General features: G+C 43.7%; 1 protein-coding gene across 20 annotated transcripts in view; it reads left to right on the top strand.

Annotated features, from left to right (window-relative positions):
- The window catches only part of RBFOX1 (RNA binding fox-1 homolog 1), a 2,033,116-nt gene that overhangs the window by 1,895,809 nt on the left and 111,720 nt on the right, over positions 1-25,587 (top strand). For all 20 annotated transcript variants that reach the window (XM_049111427.1, XM_025416573.3, XM_025416572.3 and 17 more), the window contains 3 exons: positions 11,271-11,414; positions 18,056-18,109; positions 25,418-25,510. In XM_049111427.1, coding sequence (XP_048967384.1) covers positions 11,271-11,414; positions 18,056-18,109; positions 25,418-25,510 — 291 coding nt within the window. The remainder of the gene's footprint in view (positions 1-11,270; positions 11,415-18,055; positions 18,110-25,417; positions 25,511-25,587) is intronic.

Below are 25,587 nucleotides of genomic sequence, written 5' to 3'. Positions count from 1 at the left end.
CCACACCCACCAAAGCCACCAGCCCATGCGAGCTCCAGTGGAACGAGAGAAAGCAGAGAGGGGCACTCTCTTCTGACCACCAAGAAGCATCCTGTTTCATTGAATGCCCTCTGGCTCCTCAGTTCCCCCACACACACCCCCCACCTCAACTCCAAAAGAGCAAGACCTAAAAAGAGAAGGAGGAAGAGGGTCCCAGAGGCAGCTCCTCTCGAAGACAGTGCAAAGCAGGGGATGGTAGGGGTGAGGAGGCAGTAAATGCCCCTGCCCGACCAGGACTCAGGTCTAGCAGGACTTGGGCCTGCAGCCGTAGGGAGAGAGTTTGAATCTCACTGACTTTGGAAGCTTTAAAATGGACTGGCCTGAGGTTTTAATAACCACATGGCCAGAAATCTGTTGCATCTTCTTTAAGGGATTTGCCTTGGGAAATTGCAGGGCCTGGGCTCTCAACCATTCTCCCACACTGCCTGCCCTGTCCTGACAGAGCATCCTGAAGCAACTCTTAACCCCTCTGGATGGCGGTTCCTCTATCATCTGATGGGGACAAATGATAGAATCTTCTTCTCTGAGTCATCAGGTGATGCAATGAAGTCTAATGTATGCAAGGAGCTTAAGAGAGTGCTAATCATTCAACCAATGTTTATTAAGTGGCTCGCGGGTGTCAGGCACTGTTCTAGATGTTGATCATCATCATAATTACGGGCTAGGAAGGGCACTTGCATGTACTGACTCATCTAGGGGAGGTGCTAATGATATTTCTGTTTTCGAGGTGAAGTAAATGAGGCCCAGAGAGGTTACGTGACTTGCTCAAGGTCACACAGCTAGGAAGTGAGTGGAGTGGGAATTCAAACCCAGGTCACTTTTTCCAGAGTCTACAAATGTTTGCTGTTAACATTATTAGTAGTGGTAGTTATTTTCATCTCCTCGTTCTTGGAACTGAAAACTGAAACTTGGAGCATGGAGAAGGAAAGAAGGAGCCCTTTCTATGGTCTTACTATTCCTGTCCTCTGATAAGTAGACACCAATTCCTGACCCCACCTGCTGTATCCCCAGAGAGTGATATACAGTAGGTGCTCAATAAATAGATTTTGAATGATAAGCAAACACCTGGTTCCAAGTCCAGTGAAACTCCTTTCTCTCCCCAGGACAAAACATTTCATATCCCCAGGTGTTTGCAGGCTGTGCTTCAATGACAGTGTTGTGTAGACCGAACTGTGTCCCTCTCTTCCTTCACGCTGAAGCTTTAAGCCTCCATGTGATGGGATTTGGAGGTGGGGACTTCGGAAAGTAATTAGGGTTAGATGAAGTCATGAGAGCAGGATCCCCATGTTGGAATCAGTGCCCTCCCAGGGAAGGGAAGAAGGGAGAGAGCATTCTCCTTCCACCCTGGGAGGACACAGAGAGGTCGCAAGCCAGGAAGAGAGACCTTACCAGGAGCCATGTGTGCTGACACCCTGATCCCAGCCTTCCCAGCCTCCAGAACCGAGGAAAATAAATGTCTGTGGCTGAAGCCCTCGGGTTTGTGGCATTTTGTTATAGCAGCTCAAGTGCACTCATACAGACACCTCTGCAACCCATCACCTTTACTGATGTGTTAAACACTTGGCCCCTGGTATGCTCATCCTATACTTTCAAAGAGTAAAAAAAAAAAAAAAAAAAAAAAAAAAATTGCAAGAGAATTTAGAGTCAGCCCTTCTGTGTCCTGCAGCGCTTCTCCATTCTGAAGAATTTCATCATTCCAGCAGAGCATTGAATTTATTCGGGTTGAGGGAAATGTGATGAGTTTCTTAAATCTGTGTCACCTGGCTATGGAATCCGCCCCGCCGAGCTAGGAAGGAGGCATTAACTACATCCAAAGCTGTGTGATTAACTTATTTGTTTGCCTACAGAGCTAAAATGAAAAAGCAGGAAGCTGAGTGAATCTGCACGAGCCCCGTTTTGAAGTAAGATTGTGAGAAAACCTGAGACGTGGGTTTTAATTCACATTCCCTGAGCTTACCATTATTATTATTTTTAATGGAAAATAACTTTGCACAATCTTGCTTCGTTCTAAATGGAGAATGTGCAATATTGTCTAACGCAGGGTATGAAGTTGATTTAGTATGCATGATTTTTCTCCCCTCCCACCCAGTACTTTTGGTTCTTTGTACACATTCAATATCGTTACATTTTTGCTTAGAACATATATATTTTCCCCCTGAACTTTTCTCGATTGCTTTTTTATCAGGTTTACAAATCAAATCAAATAGGTATATTGCAGAGCTCTGTGATATTATTTTCTGAGCTTATAGTACAATGTATTGAATTATGCCACTCCATGCTCTGCTCCTGCTATTCTCTTCAGATTGAGAGAGAGGGACTGTGGACCCTGTAAATTCACTTGGCGCCCAGCATTACTGGCTAAATCAAGACCACTATTCAGGCTGCAAGAAGAGACAGGGCAAGTGTTCGTTACACAAATCAATTTGGTCCAAAGTACATCGCAGTGGGTACTCAACCATCGCTCACATAATATTGTCAACTTAATCAAATAATGCCTCGAAGACACTCGCAAGCTTTTCTCTCTGAGAAATAACTTGATTGGTGGAGGAGGAAGAAGCAGCTGGCTATTCAAAGGGACACTTTTTATTTATCACCGTTAAGCACTTTGGGCATGGAGAAGAGGAAGCCCGTAGGAGACGAGGGATGCTGAATATTCACTAGGCTGTGCTGGGAGAAAATTGTGCTCATTAGCGTCCTGTCTTGAGTGTTGGATTTCGACACCCTCATGCAGAATTGGGATGCTAAAGGGGGGGGAGGGAGAAAAGAAGAAGCTGGACCCAAACCTCCTTTTCTGGAATGACACAATCAATATTCGGTGAGCACACATCATGGGCCACAGTAAAAAATTACTCCGTATAGTGTTTATCATTGAGGTGTTCGTGTTCTAGTCAGAGAAGTAGGTAATCTGATAACAAAAAAATATATATGGTTAATAAGGGCTCATGAGAGAGGAAGCATCTGAAGCAGCCTGGTTTGGTTTGATTTGGGGTTGTTGTTGGGGGATAGGGCCCTATTCACAGAGCTCGTCGCTCTGGTTCCCGCCCAGACTGAGAGCACAGGCAGTTAGAACTCCCAGCGAATTTCACTTCTCTGTGCAAGCGCTTGTCAGGTGCCCTCTAGGGCTGGGCTGTCTTTAGACCTTGACCCTGAGAGGCCATTGAGGGCTGAAGTATGGCGTGCAGGATATGGAGTAAAATACCTTGGGTTCTTGTCCTGGCTCCACCATCTCCTGGCTGTGTGACTTTGGACAGGTGACTTAACCTCTCTGAGCTTAAGAGGGTGGGATCAGTGGGATCAGGTGTGAGAAACCCCTAGCCCGATAGCGGGGTCAGAGTAGGACCTCAGCACGGTTTGATATTCAATATCCTATTCCAGATCCATTAGCCAATTCTACACAAGGCTCATAAGCAACCAGTAGACAGTAGTGTTCAGCATCAACCGTTTCGACTTGGGATTGGGGAGGGGCGAGTGGCCTCACACAGCAGTGGTCCTTATCCAGGGGTCCAGGGATGTCTGTGTATCCTTCAGGGAGTCTGTGAACTTTATATCCACAGGTTCCAGGGATTAGGGTATTATTAACATTTTGAAGGGACCATTTTTCTGCCGGCTACAGGTATCTGTTGAGCCCATGGCTGGTACGACTAGGGAACTGAATGTTTAATTAAATTCAACTTTAATTAAAATTTAAACACTGACACTTGATTCAGTTATTAAAAGCCTTTTAGGTGTGTTTTGAAAATCTTGGCTATTCAACTGTCAATTTTTCGAAGTCTAAATATAGATAAGGTATTTCCAGTGAAAATGGAGTCTCCATGTTGAGATGATGAGCCGTAAGTACAAATTACATATAAGATCTCAAAGACTGGGGCACTTGGGTGGCTCAGCGGTTGAGCGTCTGCCTTCGGCTCGGGGCATGATCCCGGGGTCCTTGGGATCAAGTCCCATACCCAGCTCCCCACAGGGAGCCTGCTTCTCCCTCTGCCTGTGTCTCTGCCTCTCTCTCTGTGTCTCTCATGAATATGTAAGAAAAATCTTAAAAAAAAAAAAAAACAGATTTCAAAGACTTAGGGGAAAAATAATTTAAAATTTCATTTACATTAATTACATATGAAGTACTAGTTTTAATAAATTGGATTAAAATAAATATATCCTAAAAATTAATTCCACATGTTTCTTTTTACTTTTCTGAAATGTGGCTTCTAAGAGCTTTGAGATATGTATGTGACCCCTGTTTCATTTTATTGAAAGGGACTGCCCTAAAGCGCATGATCACCGTCCTTGAACTGTATCTAGTACTTGGTTGTGAGTACATGTGTTTTTTATTTCCATCGTGTAAGAGAGGAAAAATAATTTTCCCTGTGTTCTTCTAGGTTCTTGGCTAAAACACCCCCTGATAAAAGAGAGATTAACAGGAGACGAAGAAATAGGAGCTTAATAAGAGGTATACCTCCTGTAGACATGGGACCTACCCAGGAAAACCAGCTTACTCCCTGGAATGGTCCAAGCCACCAGCTTGAACACCATCTCCAGCTAAAGACAGAAGATGCTGACTAGCTGGGGGGCTAGTCATCGATGGGTTTATCTGGAAAAGCCCAGTAATCAAGGGTGAGGTTGTTCTCCCCATTGAGGCCATTGTCTTGCTTTTGAAGAGTTTCTAGAGATTTAGTTACTTTCTTTTCCTGCGACCTCCAGGAGGGAGACACCCCTACAAACGGAGAATTTCCTTATAAATGTAAATTTCTCTTACAAAAGGGTAACTTCTAGTCTTTTCTGAGCTTCTCCTGTGTCTGCTGCTTCTTAAAAATAATCATCCCAAAAATAACCCTCATGCCAAAGAGGCATATTTTGGGGTGGCAAAATATAATTTGGTACCGTTCTCGTTTTATTTCTTGTGGTTGTCTCCCCCACTACAGGCGCTCAGCACTGTGCTTCCAACCCTCCAATTTCTCTCTGAATTCTGATTTCTGCTGACAGCTGCACCGCATTTTACTCATCCGTCCTTGTGATGGTCACCTGTGTCGCCTCCAGCAACCTGGGACCACAGACAACTCTTGATGGGATCTTTTATCCCTTCTTGCATCTGAGGCGACAGGCTTAGAAGGGTTTAAGGAGCTGGGCTAGTATGTGACAGGCCTGGAGTTTAGGTCAGAGATATCCAGGGACAATTATCTTTTGCCTGTGCTCCCACGAGGTACCTGGTCCTCCCTGAAGATGGCACACAGGTGAGCTCAGGAATGCCTCATAGGCTCAGAGAGGAGACGTGGGGCGGGGCCACACTCTCAAAGGCACATACAAAACTCTGCAGATTCTCTCCAACAGTCATCCCTGGATTGGTCGATATCAAAATCCAATTTCACTAGGATTAGCCTTGGGTTGCTCAGAGCTATTCATTGAATTAGGAACGATTATAGCAGAGGGAGCCCCGCGGTTCTTTATTAAGGTCTTTGCGGAAGCACTAAGTGATCTTCAGGAGATTAAAGTGCCAGTGGTGTTTTCTTAACATTTATAACCTGCGCCGATATCTGGGGAGTTTGTTTATTAGGAAAAATTCTGCGGCACACATCCTGCCTCCTAATAGGGCCTTCGAACTGCGCCAGAGCAGAAGCTGGCTTTGCCGTCCTAATGAGCTTATTTGGGAACCTCTGCCAAGTGCTGCCTGGAAACCCACCTCCTGAGGCCAATGGACTTCCCATCCAAGTGGGGTCCTGCAGCCTTGTCTGCATGATGGGGAGGCTGCATCTGAGAGCCGTCAGTGTCGGTGGGCTCCGAGAAATGGACGACAAAAGCGAATGGTTATTAACACTGTTCGTAATAGGAACGATAGGTATCCCCTGTGTATTCATGGGACTTACCTGTCATGATACTTTGCTTTCTTACCCCACTCAGAAGGGCCCAGCAGACAGGCATTTATCATTTCACCCGTATGCAAAGAGCAGGAGCCGTGATGTTAGCCCTCCTGCAGCTCGCTTGTAGCAAAGCCATCGATACTCACCGAGAATGTACTGTGCACTCCGGGGTATAGTTCTAGATGGTGCAGTTTTGCCCTTCCAGGGGGACATCTGAACCCCAGATTTGTCTTGGTTGTCTTGCTCACTGTCATATGGTTGGTGGAGGCCAGAAATGCTGCTGAATATCTTAGGGTGCTCAGGACGGCCAACACCAAAGAATTAAGCAGCCCCAGTGTCAGCATTTCTGCTGCTGACAAACTGCTGCTGGTGGCACGGGGCATGGTAGGGACAGAACAGTGAATGGAAACTCCCGGGTCTCTGTTCTCACGGACTTCCACATTCTGGTGGACAAGACAGTTTCAACATGGTAGAAACTAACAGAAGCCTCTAATACAAAGGCAAGAAGGGGTATGTGCTATAAAAAGAGTGAACAATTAGGGAGACAGGAGATGCTGACGGTTGTGATAACAGGGCCAGTGAGGACTTCTCTGGTGGGTGCTGTTGGGGCAGAGAGCTGGTGGGCAAGAGGCGGCAAGCCACATGGGCATCTGGGGAGAGAATTTTCCAGGCAAGCCCAAGGAGGAGAGGATTTTCCAGTCCAAGGAGGAAGAGGTGTGACACCTGAGGAGGGAGCATGCTGCGTGCGTGGAAGGAGGAGGCAGGTGGCCAGTGAGTTAAGGAGGGGAACCTCAGGAAGCAAGGGGGTCTGGACCAAAGCATGCTGGATCTCACAGCCCAGGGTGAGGGTCTGGACTGGAGCGTTCTGAGAGGGAGAGTGCCCTGGCCATTCTACTTCTACCTCTCGCACCCTTTGTTCTCTCAATCTCCTCTTGTCTCTGAGCGAGCAGACCAGGGGTCATTTGCTTGGTCTTTCTCTTCTACCTTCTGATCTCCCAAACATGGTTATGAGGCACCTTTCCGACTCAGCTAGGTCCCACTTTTGGAGCCGAAATGATACTTTAGAAGAATCAGACACAGGTAAATCAAGAGTGGTTCTTCCAGCCATTCATTCTGAGTAAGCCTTGATATGTACTAGTCTTCAGGGGTGTAACTACCAACCAGGTAGCCCCCATTTTTTGAGAATACACATTCTTGGATGTGCAATTTCTTCAGCAGCTTTCTCAGCATTTTCTCATTATTTTATTTTTGTCCTTAGAAATTTCACTCTGTGTGTTTGCCATAAGTTTCATCGACCTTCTCAGGGATGCTGTGACTGCTTATCCACCAGTGTGAGGTACAGTGTTAGGTTCAGGGAACTCACAGACCTGTCCTTATTTTGAGAGTGTTGGCTGCCTTTCAGGAGGCTGGCAGAGGGCCTCTCAGCCCAGCGAGGGGTGTCATTACATCCAGAGGTAGGTTCACCAAAGCAGCCTGAGAGCCCGGACTGGGGTGAAGGGAAGACTCACATCTCCTCGATGTAGGTAACTCATTAGAGTTCCCAGTGTGACCGATGGGACCCTAGGACAGCTCGGACAGGGACATTCTCTCTCCTCCTAGACCTGGTGTGAGGCCAACCCTTTGGAGAACCTCATGCCACTTCAGTGGTAGAAAATGCATCCACCGCCTTGGTAACAGCTACTCATGCTATGTGTACTTCAGGTTTGTCCATATTTAGAAGAAGATTACGATGGTGGATTGAATGTGGCCTTCAACACATGTGTTCACATCCCATCCTTCGTAAATCCATGAATATGACCTTATTTGGACAAAAGGTCCTTGCAGATGTAATTAAGGATCCCAAGATAAGATCTAGGGTGAGCTTTACAATTTTAGGGTGACTAATGCCCTTATAAGAAGAAAAAGGCAGAGGGAGATGTGAGTCCCAGATGCACAGAGGGAAGAAGGCCATGTGAATCGGAAGACAGAGATTGGGGAAAGGCAGCTTCATGCCAAGAAAGCACCGGAAGCTGGAAGAGGCAAAGATTGTCTGTCCCCTGGAGTCTACGGAGGGGGTGTGGTCCTGCCAGCACCTTCACTGTAGATGTCTGGGCTTCACAATCATGAAGGAGTATATTTCCGTTGCTTTTAGCCACCATGTTTGTGGTAATTTCTTAGGTGGTTAATGTAGGGACCTAAAACCCAGGCTTATCCCAAATACGTTTTCCCTGACAGTTCCCAGCAAAAGGTCTCACCCCGATATACCCAATAGGAGAGTCAGTGAGGACCATTCTGGAAGGCTTCACCCCTCCATGCCCCAGGCTCTGTAGTGGGCCTCTGGATTCTGATGCTCTCTTCCCTCTCCTCTCCATTCACCCGCGATGTCAGAAACACTTTTGGTTTGTTTTCCATTTTACATGTTATCTTTAAAAATTACTTTAAATACACAGGTATTCCGACATAACAATTTATGAGCATTTGTACACATGCCCGCACTACAAAATGATTAATTGAGCGTTGTATGTTTTTATCAAAGGAAACAACGCGAAGATTTCTCCAAAGTCCTGTTTGACTAAAGATGATTAATTTTAATTTTCACATGAGCGGCATAATGCTATTAATCATTTAATATGTTTAATCATAATCTCTGTAATTCCTAATTAGGTTTATTAAGCTGAAACATCCAGCAGTTATGTACAAATCCAAATCTAAGTTTCTTTCTTGGGATGAGAAGGGGCTTGCTTTAATTTGCATTCGAACAGCAACTCCTAACTGGAGGGAAGAAATGGACTGCAAGCTAGGGTCTCAGCTGCTGAGTCTGCAAACTTAGAGTCTTAGGTCCGAGTACCAAGATCCCAGCTGCGTGATTCAAGGACATCTCTGGGTCTTGGTTGTGTCACCACACCTCATGTCACCAGCAGAGAGAACACAGCTCCTTGCTTTGTTTGGGCCTGGGTATTATAATATCATATGCGATTATCACTAGAAGATGCAAAGTAGGTGGACCATTCACTCCTTCACTCATCACTTTATTGATATACTCGTCATCCCTCCCCCTGCTCCATCAGTGACTCAGCCAACCATCTGACCTGCGTGTATCATTTGTCAGCCATGGCTCAGCCCTGGTGTCGGGTGCTGGTCACATCACACCCTGTGACGATCCATAAGTGGCCCCTCTTCATTTTTATCATGAAATATACGCTCTTGCTCTGCACACAGGACCCTTTGTGATCCTACCCCTGCCACCCCCCACAGTGTGCTGTTCTGACTGTCCTTCCTGCACATGACCAGTGACACTAAGGTGAACATGTACTTACTAAATCCAGACCCCAATTTCACCTCCACGTTTTTGCCTGTGCTTTGCCCTCAGCTGGCACAACATGGGCCCCCTTCCTCTCTCCCATCAGACATCTCCCACGGAAAACACAAGCTCCAGAACTGACAGGCCTCGGAGACCATCCAGCTGTGTGGTGTGCCTCTGCTTTAGGTTTACTGGGCCCTCTGTGAGTCACTCTGATCCCAGCCTCATGACTGTCTTTCTCCTACTTCCCTCTCTTGCACTGAGCTGGGAACTGCGTGTGTTCAGAGGCTAACTTATGTGTCCAATATATAGCAGCTGCTCAGTAAAAACATGTTTAACAAGCAAATGAGAACCTTTCCTCTCTCTGTTTCCTGAGAGAGGCTTTTTCATTCCTTGTTTTTGACATTTTGAGAAAAAGTCACCATCACTCGAAAAAATTCATTGCCTTCCATTTATTGAGTTCATGTGCCAAGAACTCTGCCAGGTTTGGCCTATATTACCGCATTCAGGCTTCACAGAGCCTTAGAAGGTGTGCTGTATTGTTATTACTCATTTTCCAGGTTGGAAGACTGTCACCATCCTCCTCCTTTATTCCACTCCAACAACACAGACAAAATGACCAAGCTCAGTGTTGTCATTGTCATGACGTAGCGCTTCAAACTTGCAGAGGTCATCCTTCTGATACCAAACCAGCTTGGAAGAGTAGGGTGCCAGCCACTGGGAGATCTTGACTTCAAAATGCCATTCAGGGGGTACTAGGAAGGAGAATGCAAATGAAGTCTGCCAAGAAATACAAGAATTGGCAAGAAAATCACTAATTATGCCCATGTCATTGTGATATATACGATCTATAAATCACCTTTATATATAACATTTCTATTTATATGTATATATAAAAAATATAATTTATATATATGTATGTACATATATATATTTCACTTTATGAAGTTGTCTTCTCTGTGTCTTTATTATCTTACACCTGCTTGGTTGCTTTGATGGTTTTGTCCCAGTGATATGCTTCTGCATTGTTTAAAAGTAGGTGAGGCCAACCCCTTCCTCATAAATTACATGGGCTTCCACATAGGTTTTCCATTATAGTTTTGGAGAAGCAAGTAGCTCATGTGGATGGCATCACCTGCCACCCAGAGGCAATAGATGCTAATAGCAGAGAAAGTATCTAGAAGCATCTCTAGAACCAAGAGTATGGGGATGGCTATAATGATACCAAATATTACTATGACTTTTCTTCTAGTTTCTGCTTATGTTGTGCTGATATAATATCATGCTTTCCAAGACTTTTATTATGCCAAGAGTGGGAAGCAGAGTAATGAGTTACGCTAATAGCGTAGCCTTGTCGACACCAAGATAGTCCATAGAATATCCTGGAGGTGTCTAGATCCATGCTGTCTGACCTGGAAACCACTAGCTATGGGTGGCTACCGAGGACCTGAATTGTGGCTAGTGTGAAGGAAAAACTAGATTCTATATTTTTCTTAATTTTAATTCATTCAAACTTAAATAGCTATGCAAAGTCAACTGTAATGGATGGTATGGACGTCCATGACCAAGAAATCAGAAGATAAAACCTTAAAAAAAAAAAATAAGTCAATCAGATGGCTACTTGGACTGCAGAACACCGAACAGCCTTCTCAAATGTTTTATTACATTTGCTAACGTTTTATCTGGACAGTCGCAACAATTATGTAGGTGTATCTTAAGATTTTGATTAAGGGGATATACCCTCTCCTACCTTTAATGAGGAGGTTTTCTCTGATTGCCTGTTAAAACTCCCCGAACACCTCATGCCAACTACCCCTCCCCCTGCTTTATTTTTCTCCATGGTGCTCTCCTCCTACCAGTTCCGAATGTATTTATTAATAAGCTTATTGCCTCCCCTGCCCCCATAAGAATCATGCTCCATGAGGGCAGGAAGTTTGTCTGCCTGGATGTTAAATAAATACTCGTTGAATGAATGAATGACCCAGCGGCTCCTTCCTTGTCCTTCTTCCTTTGTTCCAGCATTTTCCTACCATTCAGGGGAAGCAAAAGCACTTTGGAAAGAGCACACAGGTCCACTCAGAGCCTCTTTACTCTTGTCCTTTTAGCAGACAGATGACGCGGCACCAACGGATGGCCAGCCCCAGACACAACCTTCTGAAAACACAGAAAACAAGTCCCAGCCCAAGCGGCTGCACGTCTCCAACATCCCCTTCAGGTTCCGGGATCCGGACCTCCGACAAATGTTTGGTGTAAGTAGTGCGTTTCTCCTCTGCTGTGCCCACTCTGGGGTCCCCGGAGCCCTTTCCTCCTCATGTAAGTCTTTGGTATTTATAACATGAAGATGAGATGTTTGCATGGGGGAAAAGAAAGGCATTTTAAATCCTAGTCTGTAGGTATAGTGGGGCCAGAGTCTCTTTATGATTTTAGTGTAAGTGTCTTTGTATACGTTCACCATGTTCCCATTTGCCAAATGGTCTTCTAATTAGTAACTGGAAGGTCAAATGGGAAATGAGCTCCCAGGAGAAATAGCATTGAAAGGAGCCCATTGACGATCCTAAATCGAGTAGCTCAGGGCCCCATGTCATGACTGAAATAAACATTCTGTGTCCTTTCAGCTCTTCTTTCTTTTGTATGTGCCACGGTTATCATGCCGTATTCCTACAGACCTCACTCTTTCCCAGGCACCGGGCATTTAAGATTTCAGAGGCAGCTTTAGAGATTAATGAGTTCTGCATTAAGCTTCATTGAAAAGCAAAACAAAGAAAGCCAGAGATTTCTAAGTCTGACTTGCCTCCTGCAGTATACATTCTCCTGGAACCAATGATGAGGATTCAGAGGTCCTGTGCCTCTGAATGGTTCTAGAAGTATCTCTAGATGCTGTGATGTTCTGTGCCACAGATGACAGCCTTGCCCAGGTACCATGATTGAAACACAGAGCAGGGCAGAAACCACCATCAACCAGGAGAAAATAGATGATAGAGTGCTTCCTCGTGGGACATGATGACTCGGATTCTTTTTCTGGACGAAATCTTGCCCTGTCCACCTTGAGAAGGAATGAGTTAGCCACGTCTTCGGGCTCAGTTCTGCCAAAGGACAAAACTCTGACAGGGCTTAGATAGCCTTAGCTTTTTAGGGTTTGGGGCTTGGTTTGGTTTGGTTTGGGTTGGGTTTGGTTTTCGGTTTTTCAAATGTAGTCAGCCTATTTGTCCATGACATCTATCCTAGCGTTGATGAGAGGTGTCTGTGGATTCTCTGAACAGAACTACATCTTTAGCATTTGACTTAGAGTAAAGGTTGGCTACCTGGAGATTCTTCTAAGAGTTTGTGGATGGATGCAAATGTTACACAAGGAATAAGAAGAGGCAAAACTTTACTGCCTAATCCCGGCCAAAACAGACATCATTCCCCCAATGAGAAGGGGAGCTCTGTTTCATCACTCTGCGATTGTGGGGTTAGCTTGCTTGCACCTTTTATTTCTTTAACATGCATGATGCTTATCAAGTCCGCATCTGACACAAAGGCAGAGCTAGCGTCCTAATATTCAGATACCCAGACTTGAATCCTGACATTTCAGAGGAAAAGGTCAGCTTCTGCACTTTTATCTCTCTCGTTTGGTAATAACCTTGAGTTGAGCCCTCTAACTCTTGCCGAGTAGAGATACCCTCGGGCACTCTCAGGTCAAAGATGACTTTGAAAAGTGCAGAGCATTCAAAGTGAAAGTGGAGGTTAAGTGTGTATAAAGCAGTGAGACCAGGTTTGAATGATGGGCAGCCAGAGGAATTAGATTCCTTTTGCCACGTCAGGTTAGAGCCTTGCTCTGCGGTCCATCTTTACTCGTCAGGTGTCCCTGGGATGTTGGCTTTGAATTTGGCCCTCTTAATGACCATCCTGGTGTTCTTTCTTGGTGTCACTCACTGCAACCCACCCTGAGGGTGCTCTTCCCTCCCTGGTCTTCTCGGTTATCTTGAAAGTCACCGGAGGGCTACACGGCTGAGTCAGAGGGGTATTGGCAATATCCACAGCTGGAACTCCCCAAGACAGCACCCTTTCTTGCACGGATATCTGAGGCTCTCTGTTATTACGGGGCGAGGGCAGGGGATGCAGAGCAAAGTCTTGTCAAAGATCGAATGTACTACCAGTTTTCAAGCCATGATCAAAATTGACTGGTTTCAGAGCCAGTTTCTGTAAAAATCATAATTTTCAAGCAGCTGACAAGACGTCGACTTGACAAGATGATAGATAAGCTTAGTATCCATTAAGAAAATACAGCATACATTGAGTAATATTGAAATTAATTTCATTCATCACAAACAGCATCTGGGTTCATTTTAAAAGTACAGAAGAATTTTTTTTTATGAGTTTCAGCTATAAAAATTTTCAGGCACTTACAGGTTCCTGGATTCCTTGTAATAATGCTGAGGCCTCCTTAGTCTACAAGCACTATTCTGACAAAATGGAATTGAAATACTAAAAATCTGTTCTTTCCAGCCGAGCACTGGGAAGGCAATCCCATTCTGGTTATGTGATACATTTAGTGGCATGAATCATGTTGAACAGCATCTGTAAACATTCTGATTGGCTTCCCACACAGTTGAGAGAATTAAGTGTGGTTTCTTCTTTTAGGTCACAGTCACTGTTAGAAATGACATTTTGATTCCAGGCAGGTCTTTTCCAAATCATCTGGACATGAGATAGCTCCTCTCCTTCTGTTGCTCTATTTTGCGTTGGCCCCTTCACTTTGGCAGGGGCTAGAATGGGGAGTAATTACAGAGAAAAATCCTGAAAGAGATTTTTGTGCTTTTCTTCTTTGTCTCCTTTTGTTCAGTGCAGCCATGGAGATCTGAAACCAAAACCAAAACAAGACAAAAAGGGAAGCTCCTTTCCCAAACTGCCTAAAATCTTGCTGTGCTCGTAACCACTTTTGTAACCATTAATAATTCAGCTGTGAAGTTTGCAATTTCTGCAGGCCTAATGGTCAGTGTGGGTACTTCACATTTTGTTTTTAATTTGTGGCTTCAGGGCCTATTTATTGCAATTCTGGCGACCTTTCTTCCATTATGTTTTTCAGTACTTGATATTCTTCATTTCTTCCTCCTTTGGAAGCATTTGTTCTAGTGGTTGGCATTAAATCTTCTAACTATTCAGAGATTTCCTTCCTTCTTTCTTTCCTTCCTTCCTTCCTTCCTTCCTTCTTTCCAAGATGGAACATTTCTTTTTTTTTTTTACTTTTTTTTTTATAAATTTATTTTTTATTGGTGTTCAAAGATGGAACATTTCTTGGTCAAGAAGTTATGTGGCCCTGGTGGAGTCAGAGTCTTTTCACGCCACCAGTTGGGGCGTGAGAGAACAGATCAGGGGCGTTGGTTCTGGATGTTTCACTGGAAGAAATGTTGGTTCTGGCCTGGCTACTTCATTCTTGAGCTCTGTCCTCATCTCAGGGAGCATTCATGAGGGTGTGCATCTTTTCTGTTTGAATTGTTGATGATCTCATGAAAGGAACGTGTGGATTTCCACCAAATTGATTATGATGGCTTGCTTTTGGACAGAATGGTTCTTTAACCTAACATTTAAAATTTACACACACCTGGGTTTGGGGTGAGAGAGGTGGTTATGATATTTCCAGACCACTGACCTGACATATTGCATCATAGAACTGTTTTCAGAAGCCAGCTACTCAGTGAGTGTAAGATTAAGATTTGCACAGTACCCCTGTTGACGTCACAGCCTTGCTTTTGTTATCAAAATACAGACCCTCTGGGTGTGAATATGATCGACTGAAGTCACTCATTCTTGTCACCCAAAAACAGGTCACGTGACTTTCAGAACATGCAAAAGAAGTTTTCACAGTCACCTTTTTAGTAATAACATAGAGATGGTTGCACCTTTGGCATTAATGCCAAATTCCATGCACCATGCTGTTATAACTAGTGAAGTCTTTTTTTTGGACCTGGCATGGTGCCTTCCATTTCTGCATTCCAAACATGAAGCCAATCCTAGGAAAACTGAGATGATGCCTTTTTCTTTGCCTGCGTGTGCTCTTTGAACTAACCTTTACTTTCATGTTTTATGCTGTATCCACTGAGCATCTTCCACAGTTTTTCAGAGAAATATTATTTGATCTGAGAATGTCTCAAAATGCCTGGTACGTACTTGCCCCAGTGCGTCCCTATAAGCTTCCGGATTTTATTCTTGATACAGCTATTGAGACACCTTGCGTGGATCCTGAGATGTTGTTGAACGCGGCTGCACATGGGTGTTGAGCAAACTAATGCGAGTTAAGTCTGCGAGTCTTGTCTATTTAAACTGAACATGTGCCAGCTGTGTTTACATCATTAGTACCAAACTTCCCAATTAAACTGTTGATACTATAAATATAGTACGCAACTGTCTCAGGAATGGGGCTCATATCAGCGTTCTTCTCACTGCTCGTTTCACTGGCTCTGAGAATCATCCACCCAATGGCAACTGCCAGAGAGGCAAACATTTGAGACCATTTCAGGGCATATGGTGTCATTGTTTCATTTAGGGAATGACACATGCTGGGATTACTTCTTGATTGGTTGGTTCTGTCTCAACCCAATCTTATTTTAAAGGGAATGTTTTCATGTTGACTGCTTAGAGAATGTTCCACGATGACATTTGCCTCGTGGTTTTGGAAGGAGTCCTTTACAAGCTTCCCTGTTCATAAATATGTGTGCTTTCACGCTCGTAGGCCTGAAATAAATATGATAGCATCTGTGTGGACTGAATAGTCCGAGGAGGTCGTATGGAAATCACTGGTTCTGGGGAGATCACAAACTGGCAGAGTGTTTACTACTAAATTCAGTTCACCTTTGAACGGCAAATCCCGCATTTCCCAAAACTGAAAGTTTTCTTCTTCTATTTTTAACAACGTTCTCTGCCCAAATCTAGGGCACTGAAAATGCTCTGTAGAATATTCTCCTGACCCAAAGGAAATTAGAGTGTCCACAAATTGCAGGCTGAGGTAGCTACCAGTTTCCTGGTATTTCCATTGTACCTTCTGGCAGTGTAGCCCTTCCTTCCCTCTCCTCTCCCAGCTGAGCATCTTCGTTTCTTCCAATCCTTCTACTTCTCTGGGAAGAAGAGAAGCACGTCCATCCACTCCACAAGACAAATTCCATCCGCAGTCCCCTGACTGCATCTGTATCCTGAGGCATGGGCACGTTTCCATGACATAGCTTTGGGTTTCCTTTTTCTCCACCATCAGAACTACTTTTGTTTCAAGGTTTTGAGCTATTTCTCTTCAACCAAGGTTTTGTGCATATTTCTTTTTCTGTCTTTCCAAGGAAAGTGGATTCATTTGTATGTTCCAGAGGATAGCCTCTGTATGTTTCAAATCTTTTTTTTTTTTTCTCAAATCCTAGTAGGACCCTTTTGACACTTACTCTCAGCCCCCTACCCCCATGGCCGTATCGTGTGACTGAAGCACAGTGGGCAGGGGGGCTGCCTCTGATTCTCTGTGTTCTAATCATTTGTTCCTTTGTTCCTTTTCTGTCCCCTCCCAACCACTCTGTCCCCTGCTACATGGAGGCTGCTTAATGCTTTCCACCCAGGGGAACACAGAATCTCCTCGGGCAATAAAGGATATAATAAAAATCCAGGCTGCAAAAGCAAATGGAATAATACAAAAGCTCAAAATAAAGGAAAAGAAGGATGGGCATATTCCTTCATATGGTTCTGTTTACTTTTTAATCACTAAAATGAGCACTTGCCCTCATTCTGCATCAGGGTAAAATTCCCATCATAGTTTTCCTGGGCCATGTCACATGCCTTTATGACGCTCTCTCCCACCTGCATGCTCAAGAAATACCCACCCATGAATTGTATTTCATGCAATCTAAGAAAAAGAGAAAGGACTCCAGTGTCAGGGGAAAGGGATCTTGGACTATCAGATGCTTCTGGTTTCAGGGTCTGTATTCCCTTCTTTTCAGGGTGTGAATCACAAATTGCTTGATGTGCATTTCTCACTAGGACTATGAGATTTAGCAAATTAAAAAAAAATGCAGGATAACAATAGCTGAATTTGAATGTTAGATAACATATTTTATTAAGTCTAAGTATGTCTTAAATATTGAGGGGACATAATTATCCTGAAAAATTTGAAATTTAAATTTAACCAGGCATCTGTAATTCAGTTGGCTGCCCCATTTGTAATTTGAAACCATGTTTCCGGGCTTAGCCATGTGGAGTTGTTTTCACTTGTTATAGAGCCTATCCTTCCTGATTGTTAAAATCTATTTATTTGTTTAACAAAATGGAGAACCATCTTGAGAGAAGTAGGTTTCGGCCCCAGGGCTAATCACAACTATGCTGGTGTCTTGATTATGATGGATGTCCATGTGGTGGATCTTGCTTTTATCTGTTTGTTCTTGTCTTATGTGGCCTGGCTATTACCCTAGCTTATATGGGGCCAAGGGCCACAATCCTCATCATCAGATTCTACTTGGACATTTTACTATCAAAATCTTACCTCGCAAGGATCTTTCTCCTGGAGGCTAGTGGAATAGCCTAGGAGGGTCAGGTTACACACAAGCCACTTTTAATCTTTGCTGCTCAGTGCCTGGGAAAGCAACTGTGGACACATAAAGCAAGGAAACTAGAACTAACCACTCGATTACACATTTTGCACCAGGCCCGTACTAGGACATCTCACCTGGCGGGGTATCCAATAAAATGGAAATTGTTTGTATGGTTGTGCTTTCTCCTGGTTCAAGCACATCTCTAAGGATACAACAACATAAAATGTCTATCCTTGATATTAAAAGAGGAAGAGAAAAAAAACAAACTCTGACTTGGGGTGCAATTACCAATGTGCATAATATGATTTACTCCATTTCTCTTGCTTATAAACATTTCTATTTCTTTGCAGCAATTTGGTAAAATCTTAGATGTTGAAATTATTTTTAATGAGCGAGGCTCAAAGGTAAGCAATTTAATTTACTTTAGGATTGTTTAGCTTATTTTTAAACGTTTGCTATGGATAATGGGAAACAACTGCACTGTTTTAATTAGCACATTGTGAAAATACACTTCAGTGGGAATTCCTTTAGAGACCTCCTCCAGTTTCAAAAATGGTGGGAAATACATTGGGTTCAGTTTAAATGTATAAGGGGGTAATTTAAAATTGCTGTTTTATACCTATCTATTTATCTATCTATCTATCTATCTATATATATATATTTATCAAGTTTCCAGAGGAAAATTGCCCATGCTTAAAAAATAATGTTGTTGCTACATTTTTGTTTTTCAGTGATAATTATGTTCTTTATATTAAAAAGTGAGTTGATAGTCTCATGCGCAGGTAAATATGTGATTATTCTGTATTAATAAAGTGCAGTTATTTTCCTGGGTTGTAGGGGAGAGAATTTCATATACACCAACCTTTTGAATATAATTTTATTCATTAGTATGTTTACCACTCCACATTTTGCAATTTGCCATTGCTTTGAATTTGTTTTTTGGTGTTTAGTTTTTTGGTTTTTTGGGTTTTTTTTTCCCGTAGAAGACCAATATTTAAATAGATTTTCCCAGAGCTAAAAGTGTTAGTAAAAATCAGGGGCAATATGGAAAGGCTCCGCACATTCAACATGGAAATATGTTGAGGGAAAAAAGGCCCACCTCTCTCAAAGCATCCCCTTTAACAGTGCTCATCAAAATGCAGTCCCTGGAGCAGAAACACCTAGGAACTTACCAGAAATGCAAATTCTCGGAGTCTAGCCCAGACCTCCTAAATCAGATGCTCAGAATGGGAGCCCAAGCCATCTGTGTTTTAACAAACCTTCCAGGCCCGTCGTTAAAGTTATCCACACCGAGTTTTCCTGTTTTAAGGAAATGCCCAGGCTTCATCTGAATGCAAAATACCCCTTGCCCACCGGGGTTTTGTGGTTGCTAAAGTGTCCTCATCCCACTGCACGCACAGAAAACGCTAGAACTCTGTTGGAATCTCCCTTGAGGAAAGCAGTGCACTCGGCTTAGCCATAGATGCTGAGCCGTGCCAGTCCTGCTGAAGAACTCAGAGATTGACCTCAGCAGCCAGAAAGTGACCACTTTCAATGCCTCTGACTGGTTTCTAGAGCGCCGGTCCCCAGGCTGTCAGGAATTCTAAGCTCCCTTCTTGCATCCTCAGACTGCACAAGTGGATATTGGGACAAATTGCTTATCAGATACAGAGAGATGCTGGATTTAGCCCCCTAACTATCCTCACGCAAGCAGTTTGGGACAAGTCAACATCTAGGAGGGTTACAAGAAGAAATGGTTTTCTCAAAAGGGACAAATGCCAGCCCTCTTGGGCACAGCAACCACCTCCTTCCTGTGAAGCAGACTTATTATTCCTTGGGCAGTCTGCACCCTTTCCCTCCTAACTAGGATGATGCAGATTGATGTGAGGGAAGAAAATTCTAGTTATTCTCCTCTCCACACCCAAAATGATGTTGCGATATGCTGGATGAGGGGGAAAATATCAATTCATTATACTCTCTGGTTCTGCTAGTTCAGGGGTCTTCTTCTCCCAGAATTTCAGATATTTTAGTTATTCTTAGATCAGTGACATGACCTCTAGGCTGGGGGAAACAGAAGTTAATTTCCTTTCTGCTTCTTTTTTTTAAAGATTTTATTTATTTATTATTTATAAGAGACACACACAGAGAGAGAGAGGCAGAGACACAGGCAGAGGGAGAAGCAGGTTCCATGTGGGGAGCCCAATGTGGATCCTTCCCAGGACCCCAGGATCACGAACTGAGCTGAAGGTAGATGCTCAACCACTGAGCCACCCAGGTGCCCCTCTTTCTGCTTCTTGTATGAAAATCATTATAAGGGCTGTTTCTATGCCTGCAACGTAAAGTGCATTAAGAAAATTTGTGCCCAGGGGCACCTGGCTGGCTCAGTCAGTAGAGCATGTGACTCTTGATCTCAGGGTTGTGAGCTCAAGCCCCACATTGGGTGTAGCAATTTCTTAAAAATAAAAGAAAATAAAAGAAAAAAGAAAAGAAAAGAAAAGAAAAAATGTGCCCAGCCTAACTAATCCTTTTCACTCAGGCTTTATGCATTCTTGGCAAAATCCTAGAAGATGACCCGGAATGTTAGCCAACTTTCATCATCTAATCCTGAGTCTGTAGTGATACTGCTTTTAAAGTTTTAATTTTTTAAATTTATATTTAATTTATATTTTGGTTTGTAACTTTTGCCAGTGGGGAGAAGCTATTTAATTCCTTTTTCGAGAGCTGTTTTGAGACATTAGAAGAATATCGTTTGCTATTTTGAAAGTACAATGGAGATACTATTTTAATACTTCCTCCGTCATTGCCGTGATTAGCCTGTCTCTGGGGCTTTAGCAATGGAGACCATTTAAGTTTGCCACATCCAGCAACTGAGTTTGTGAACCTGCTTTTTACTTTTGATTAGGAGACATCAAGAAGAGCCTGGGTGGGTATGCTCCCTCCAAAAAAGGCAGTCTGGCAAGTGCTGAGGCTGTTTAGGTATGACTGGAGCGTCCTCAAGACTGTCCTTTGGAGAACTAAATGGCAACAGCAGCTCACACATGGATATTTTTCAGACTTGACTTTATCCTCAACAAGAAAGGGCCTTTAAAAAAAAAAAAAGATTTTATTTATTTATTCATGAGAGACACAGAGAGAAAGGCAGAAACACAGGCAGAGGGAGAAGCAGGCTCCATGCAGGGAGCCCGATGTGGGACTCGACCCCAGGATCCTGGGATCAGGCCCTGAGCCGAAGGCAGATGCTCAACCACTGAGCCACCCAGGCGTCCTGGAAAGGACCTTATTTAAAGGAACATTTCCATTTACGTAGTTGGGAAACCTGAACCACCACCACGACCTCATGTTCATCATTTGGTGCAGGAGAAGCAGCCAGGAAGCAGGTGGGCTCCTAAGAGTGAGGAGCTCACCTTCTGGCCATTGTCTTAGGAGCTGGTCCCTGAGGCAGGTCACTCAGGGCTCAGTGAGGATGGCTTTGTGTTCTGGGTGTTTGGGGTGCACGTGTGTGCATGTGTGTATTCCCCCTACAAACACAGGCAGGATCTATGTCCTCCTGAGAACGTACAGCCTACATAGCTCACGTGTCCATGAATAGCTAATATACAGGGAAACCACATTTTAAAAGGATGCGCCAGACTTCAAAAATGAGAATTTGAGAGCAGTTAGGGCTGAGAGATCCCATAATTCATTTTTTTTCCTTTTAGGGGATATAAAAACATGTTGTTTAACTCTGAAACAATGGATTTGGGGGATACAGCCAGAGACAGCTACTTCTTCATGTATCCAGGAAATAGGGAGTCTGAGCTTTGATTCATTATGTATTTGTGAGTCCTGCTTCCATCCAGGTACAAGATGATGGCTGAATCCGTGGTGAGTGGGTCAGAGGTGTTTCCCGTCCTCATAGATTTTCCTGAGAGGTGGAGGACACAGCCCATTAAGACCAACAACTGTCATACTACACACGCTGTGCTCTGTGGCACGTGTGTGGCTGCTGAGAAGCCAGGCAGGCAGACCAATACCGTCAGGGGTGGAAGGCTTCCTGGAAGAAGGGGCATTGAAGCTCGGAGTGGCTATTGTCATGAGTAAGAATTTCCCAGGGAAGGGAAAGAGGGAGGGCGGTCTTCCAGGGAGAAGGAGCCGCACCTGCAAAGGTGAACCGGAAGAAATGAGACATGAAGCTCTTAGCCCCACAGAGAAATGAATTTTTAGACACATATCCACAGCTCCCCTCTTAATGGATAGTTCTCTCTCTGTACCAGCAACTAGAGGATTTTCACATAAGAGGAAAAACCAGTGTGCTCTTGCATCCTGGGTGCTTCAGAGCCTTTATTTAACAAATAAAATGTTATATGTGCATTAATTGCCAAAAAAGGGGGGGGGGAACCATCCCCTAAGCATATTCCACAAAACCAAAACAGAAAAATAACTGGGATTTGGGAAGGTCAGAATAACAACTCACAGTGGATTTTAAAATAAGCCAGTCACGCTGGGCTGGCAGTCCATCTCGGGTTCCCCACCATCATGCCTTCCCCGGAGCGGTGCCTCTCCTGCAGCCAGGAGCCCTGTGCATCCTAGAACGCTAAGGATTCCACACCCGGCATTGCAACCAGCTGCTGTGCTCGCAGGCCAAGTCCAGAATGTGCTGCTTCCGTTCCCCTTTTTAAGGCTGGGATAAAAATATTCAGAATGTTTTGAAGAATTCTGAGTTGTGGTTTCCTTGAGATTGGATTCTGACCTTGAGGCAGGATAAAAGAAGTAGCCTCGGCACGGGTTTCAAAGAGGTGTCCAGCACCTGCCCTTGACAGAGCGGATACCTACAAACGGCCGGTACCTGGCGTCATTCTCCAGACAAGAATCCAGGCAGTCTTCTGGCCCAGGGAGGCCATATGACCTGGTGCCCTTGGGGGTTGCGGGAGCCTGTCTGATGGAAGAAGGAGGACAGTCCCTTTGGTATTTGGGGACTGTGTCGAAGCAAGCACTTCTGAACCCAACTTTCTAGAGTCTCTCCTAGTCATCTCAGCAGCTGGAAATAAGAAATATTGAGGATCTCAAAAAGAGAGAGAGGGGAGGAGAAAGAGCAAAGTTTAGCAGAAAAATGAAAGTAAAGATAAGAAGAATCCATATATATTATCTGACTTCAAAACAAAGTGAGAACCTGGGAATGTAGTGAACTACTTGCTTTGTAGTTCATGAACTTTACATGGATTTCAAACCTATTTCTGCCCCACCTCCATGTCTCCCTGACACACAGGGTACTGATTTTAGGCCAGTGTGGTTCGCCTTGGGGTCAGACAGGAATCACGATGATGCTTGGGGACGGTGTTTGGTGGGTGGGTGAAATGTTCCCTTTCATCTGGTTACCTACCTCGGCAGTGCTGTGGTGCTGATGACCGGTGCCCACGGGCAGCAATGATGCCACCAAACCCTCCATCGATAAGACTGGGACTGGGGATTTTCTTAGCTTGCCCAGTGAGAGAATGGCCCCTGAAACAGCCAGCATCCTCATTTCCCTTATTTGTTAGCTGTATGACATTCTGTGCATGCTAGAGGGTTAGGTTTTGAGGGAAGGAAGTGGACACTGCCACTGGACAATGGCTGTACTCCTGCGCCTAAGATCCAGGTCACCAAGTCAGTTAGATACTCACCTCTGAAACTCACTCCACTCCATAGGTTGCTCCTTGGAAGTCGGCAACACGATAGCCTACTTCATACAATGGACAAGCTTTCCTTTGATGGTGTTTGGTGACATGAGAGGCCATGGAAATGCAGTTGCTGGGCCATACAGTAGCTTTCTCAGCAGACAGATTTCGGGGCTCCCCTCTGGGATTCTGATTGGGTAGATATGTGGCAGGACCCCAGAATCTAAATGTTTAATATGCTATGCTCCCCACTTCCTTTCACTGTGGGACCCTCTGACCAAGGGTCAGTGTCTTTAATAGAGCAAACCCCCTCAAATCCTGTCTTCAGCCCATTGAAGAGCTGTTATTTCAAGACTAATCAGTTAGCCTAGCGTATTTTGATACCTTTCTCACTTGGGGATACCACCAGCGATGTACGAGATGAAGTTATAATATGCTCCTTCTGTTACGGAGCATAAAGTCCTATACTGATCAAATCATCCAGACCTATCCTGATCACAGATCCTCACAGTGGGACATATTATAAAAGGTTTTTCAGTCCAGTCCTCCAAAGTAAAGCTGCTTATTTTTTTCTCTATAGAATGCTGTCAAATAATCATTGAATTTAGCTTAAATCCCTCCACAGCTGGGACCTCCTGTAGATGAGCCCACATTGACGTTGGGAAGTTCTCTCTTCAGGCAGACCATGGGCCAACTCCTCTCTGAATACGCTGAGCTTTGGAAATCGCCTCAGCCACCTAGTGAGGGGTTGGGAGTCAGCATTAGTTGACCATGACTACTTGCTATTCATAATTACTGTCTATTTTGTTAGTGACACTGAATATCAAACTGCCCCAGCTAAGCTGCAAACCAGCATGTCCCTTCAGTGAAGTTTACCCAGTTGCAAATAGGAGCCCCAACACATTGCATTGTTTCACCAGAAAGAGCTGGGCAAATTTACACTGGAATGGTTTCAAAAGGTTGGTGTATATTTCTGAACAAGATGTACAAATATTTTTAGGGGTTTTAAAAATAATGTGTCATATTTTCTGTACTCTTCTTAGGAACAGTCTCAGTGAAGAAAAAAAAAAGGTGGATTTTTACAATGTGACATTTAGTGGGGTTGTTTTTTTTGAGGCTGAAATATTAAAACCAAATATGCCAGTGGTGAAGTAAAGGGTCTATTTGTTATCTATCAGTACGAGAGGAAAGGCCCGGAGTGTTATTGTGAATAACATTCTTTTAACAAAGCTCCTTTATTTTCTACCTGTTGATTTGACAAATGAGTATCAAGATAATGTCTTAGAACGTTACTATATATACATACATTTCCCTTTTCAGTTAATGAAGTAGCCTGGAAATTTGACAAACTCAGAAGCATCTATGTTTTTGAGGGGGTGGGGGAAGTATTAATATAAAAACATGTGACTTGAACTGTTTGCATTATTAATTGATGTTAATTTCAATTCATTTCATGTGATTATTTTGTTTATTAGATCAAAGAGTTTAAGATTTATTATGAAAAAGGTCTTTCCTTTTTTTTTTTAGGCTTCTAATTTTTATTTTTGAGAAGTAAAGGCTGTAAAATTGACAAATTTAAATAACCCTAAAATTGCATGAAGAAGAGATGTTCTTAAGACCACACGGCATGACTCTGTAGGCAATGTTAGAAGATTTTGGCATTCATTGTTGAATTCCGTGCACACGTTTTATTTTATTTCATTCTTAATTTGCATGTCAAGAAAGTGGTTCCCTTTTTTTTTCCTCGTTATTTCGTTTTCTTCTCTGTGAAGACACTGTAAATTTATTTTGATCTCCTTTTCTTTCCGTTAGACTTATTTTCTTCTGTAGTGACATTTAGAAAGGTATTTTTTTGGTATCATTCTTTGAATAATCTTCAGGGGTTACAGCTAACTGGTGACAGAAAAAAAAAAACAATCTCGTTCACATTTGTCGCTTACTTATTGCACATCTTCGTATTCTTATAATTTCTCTAATTTGCATGTTACAGAACTGAAGCCAGGACAAGACCTAGAAATTAAAGCGAGAGAACGTTACGCAGTGGTCGTTGACTGGAATAATAATCTGCATGTTGTTTTCCCTTCTCCCTCCTGCATGCAGGGATTTGGTTTCGTAACTTTCGAAAATAGTGCCGATGCGGACAGGGCGAGGGAGAAATTACACGGCACCGTGGTAGAGGGCCGTAAAATCGAGGTGCATGTCCAAAATATTTTCCTTTACATCTTCTTTATCAATGTCTGCTTCACGCTCATTCGTTGTTCCAGATGCAT

The sequence above is a fragment of the Canis lupus genome, chromosome 6, assembly GCF_003254725.2.
Source record: "Canis lupus dingo isolate Sandy chromosome 6, ASM325472v2, whole genome shotgun sequence".
Taxonomy (NCBI): Eukaryota; Metazoa; Chordata; class Mammalia; order Carnivora; family Canidae; genus Canis; species Canis lupus.
This window is presented reverse-complemented; position numbering and strand designations above follow the sequence as displayed.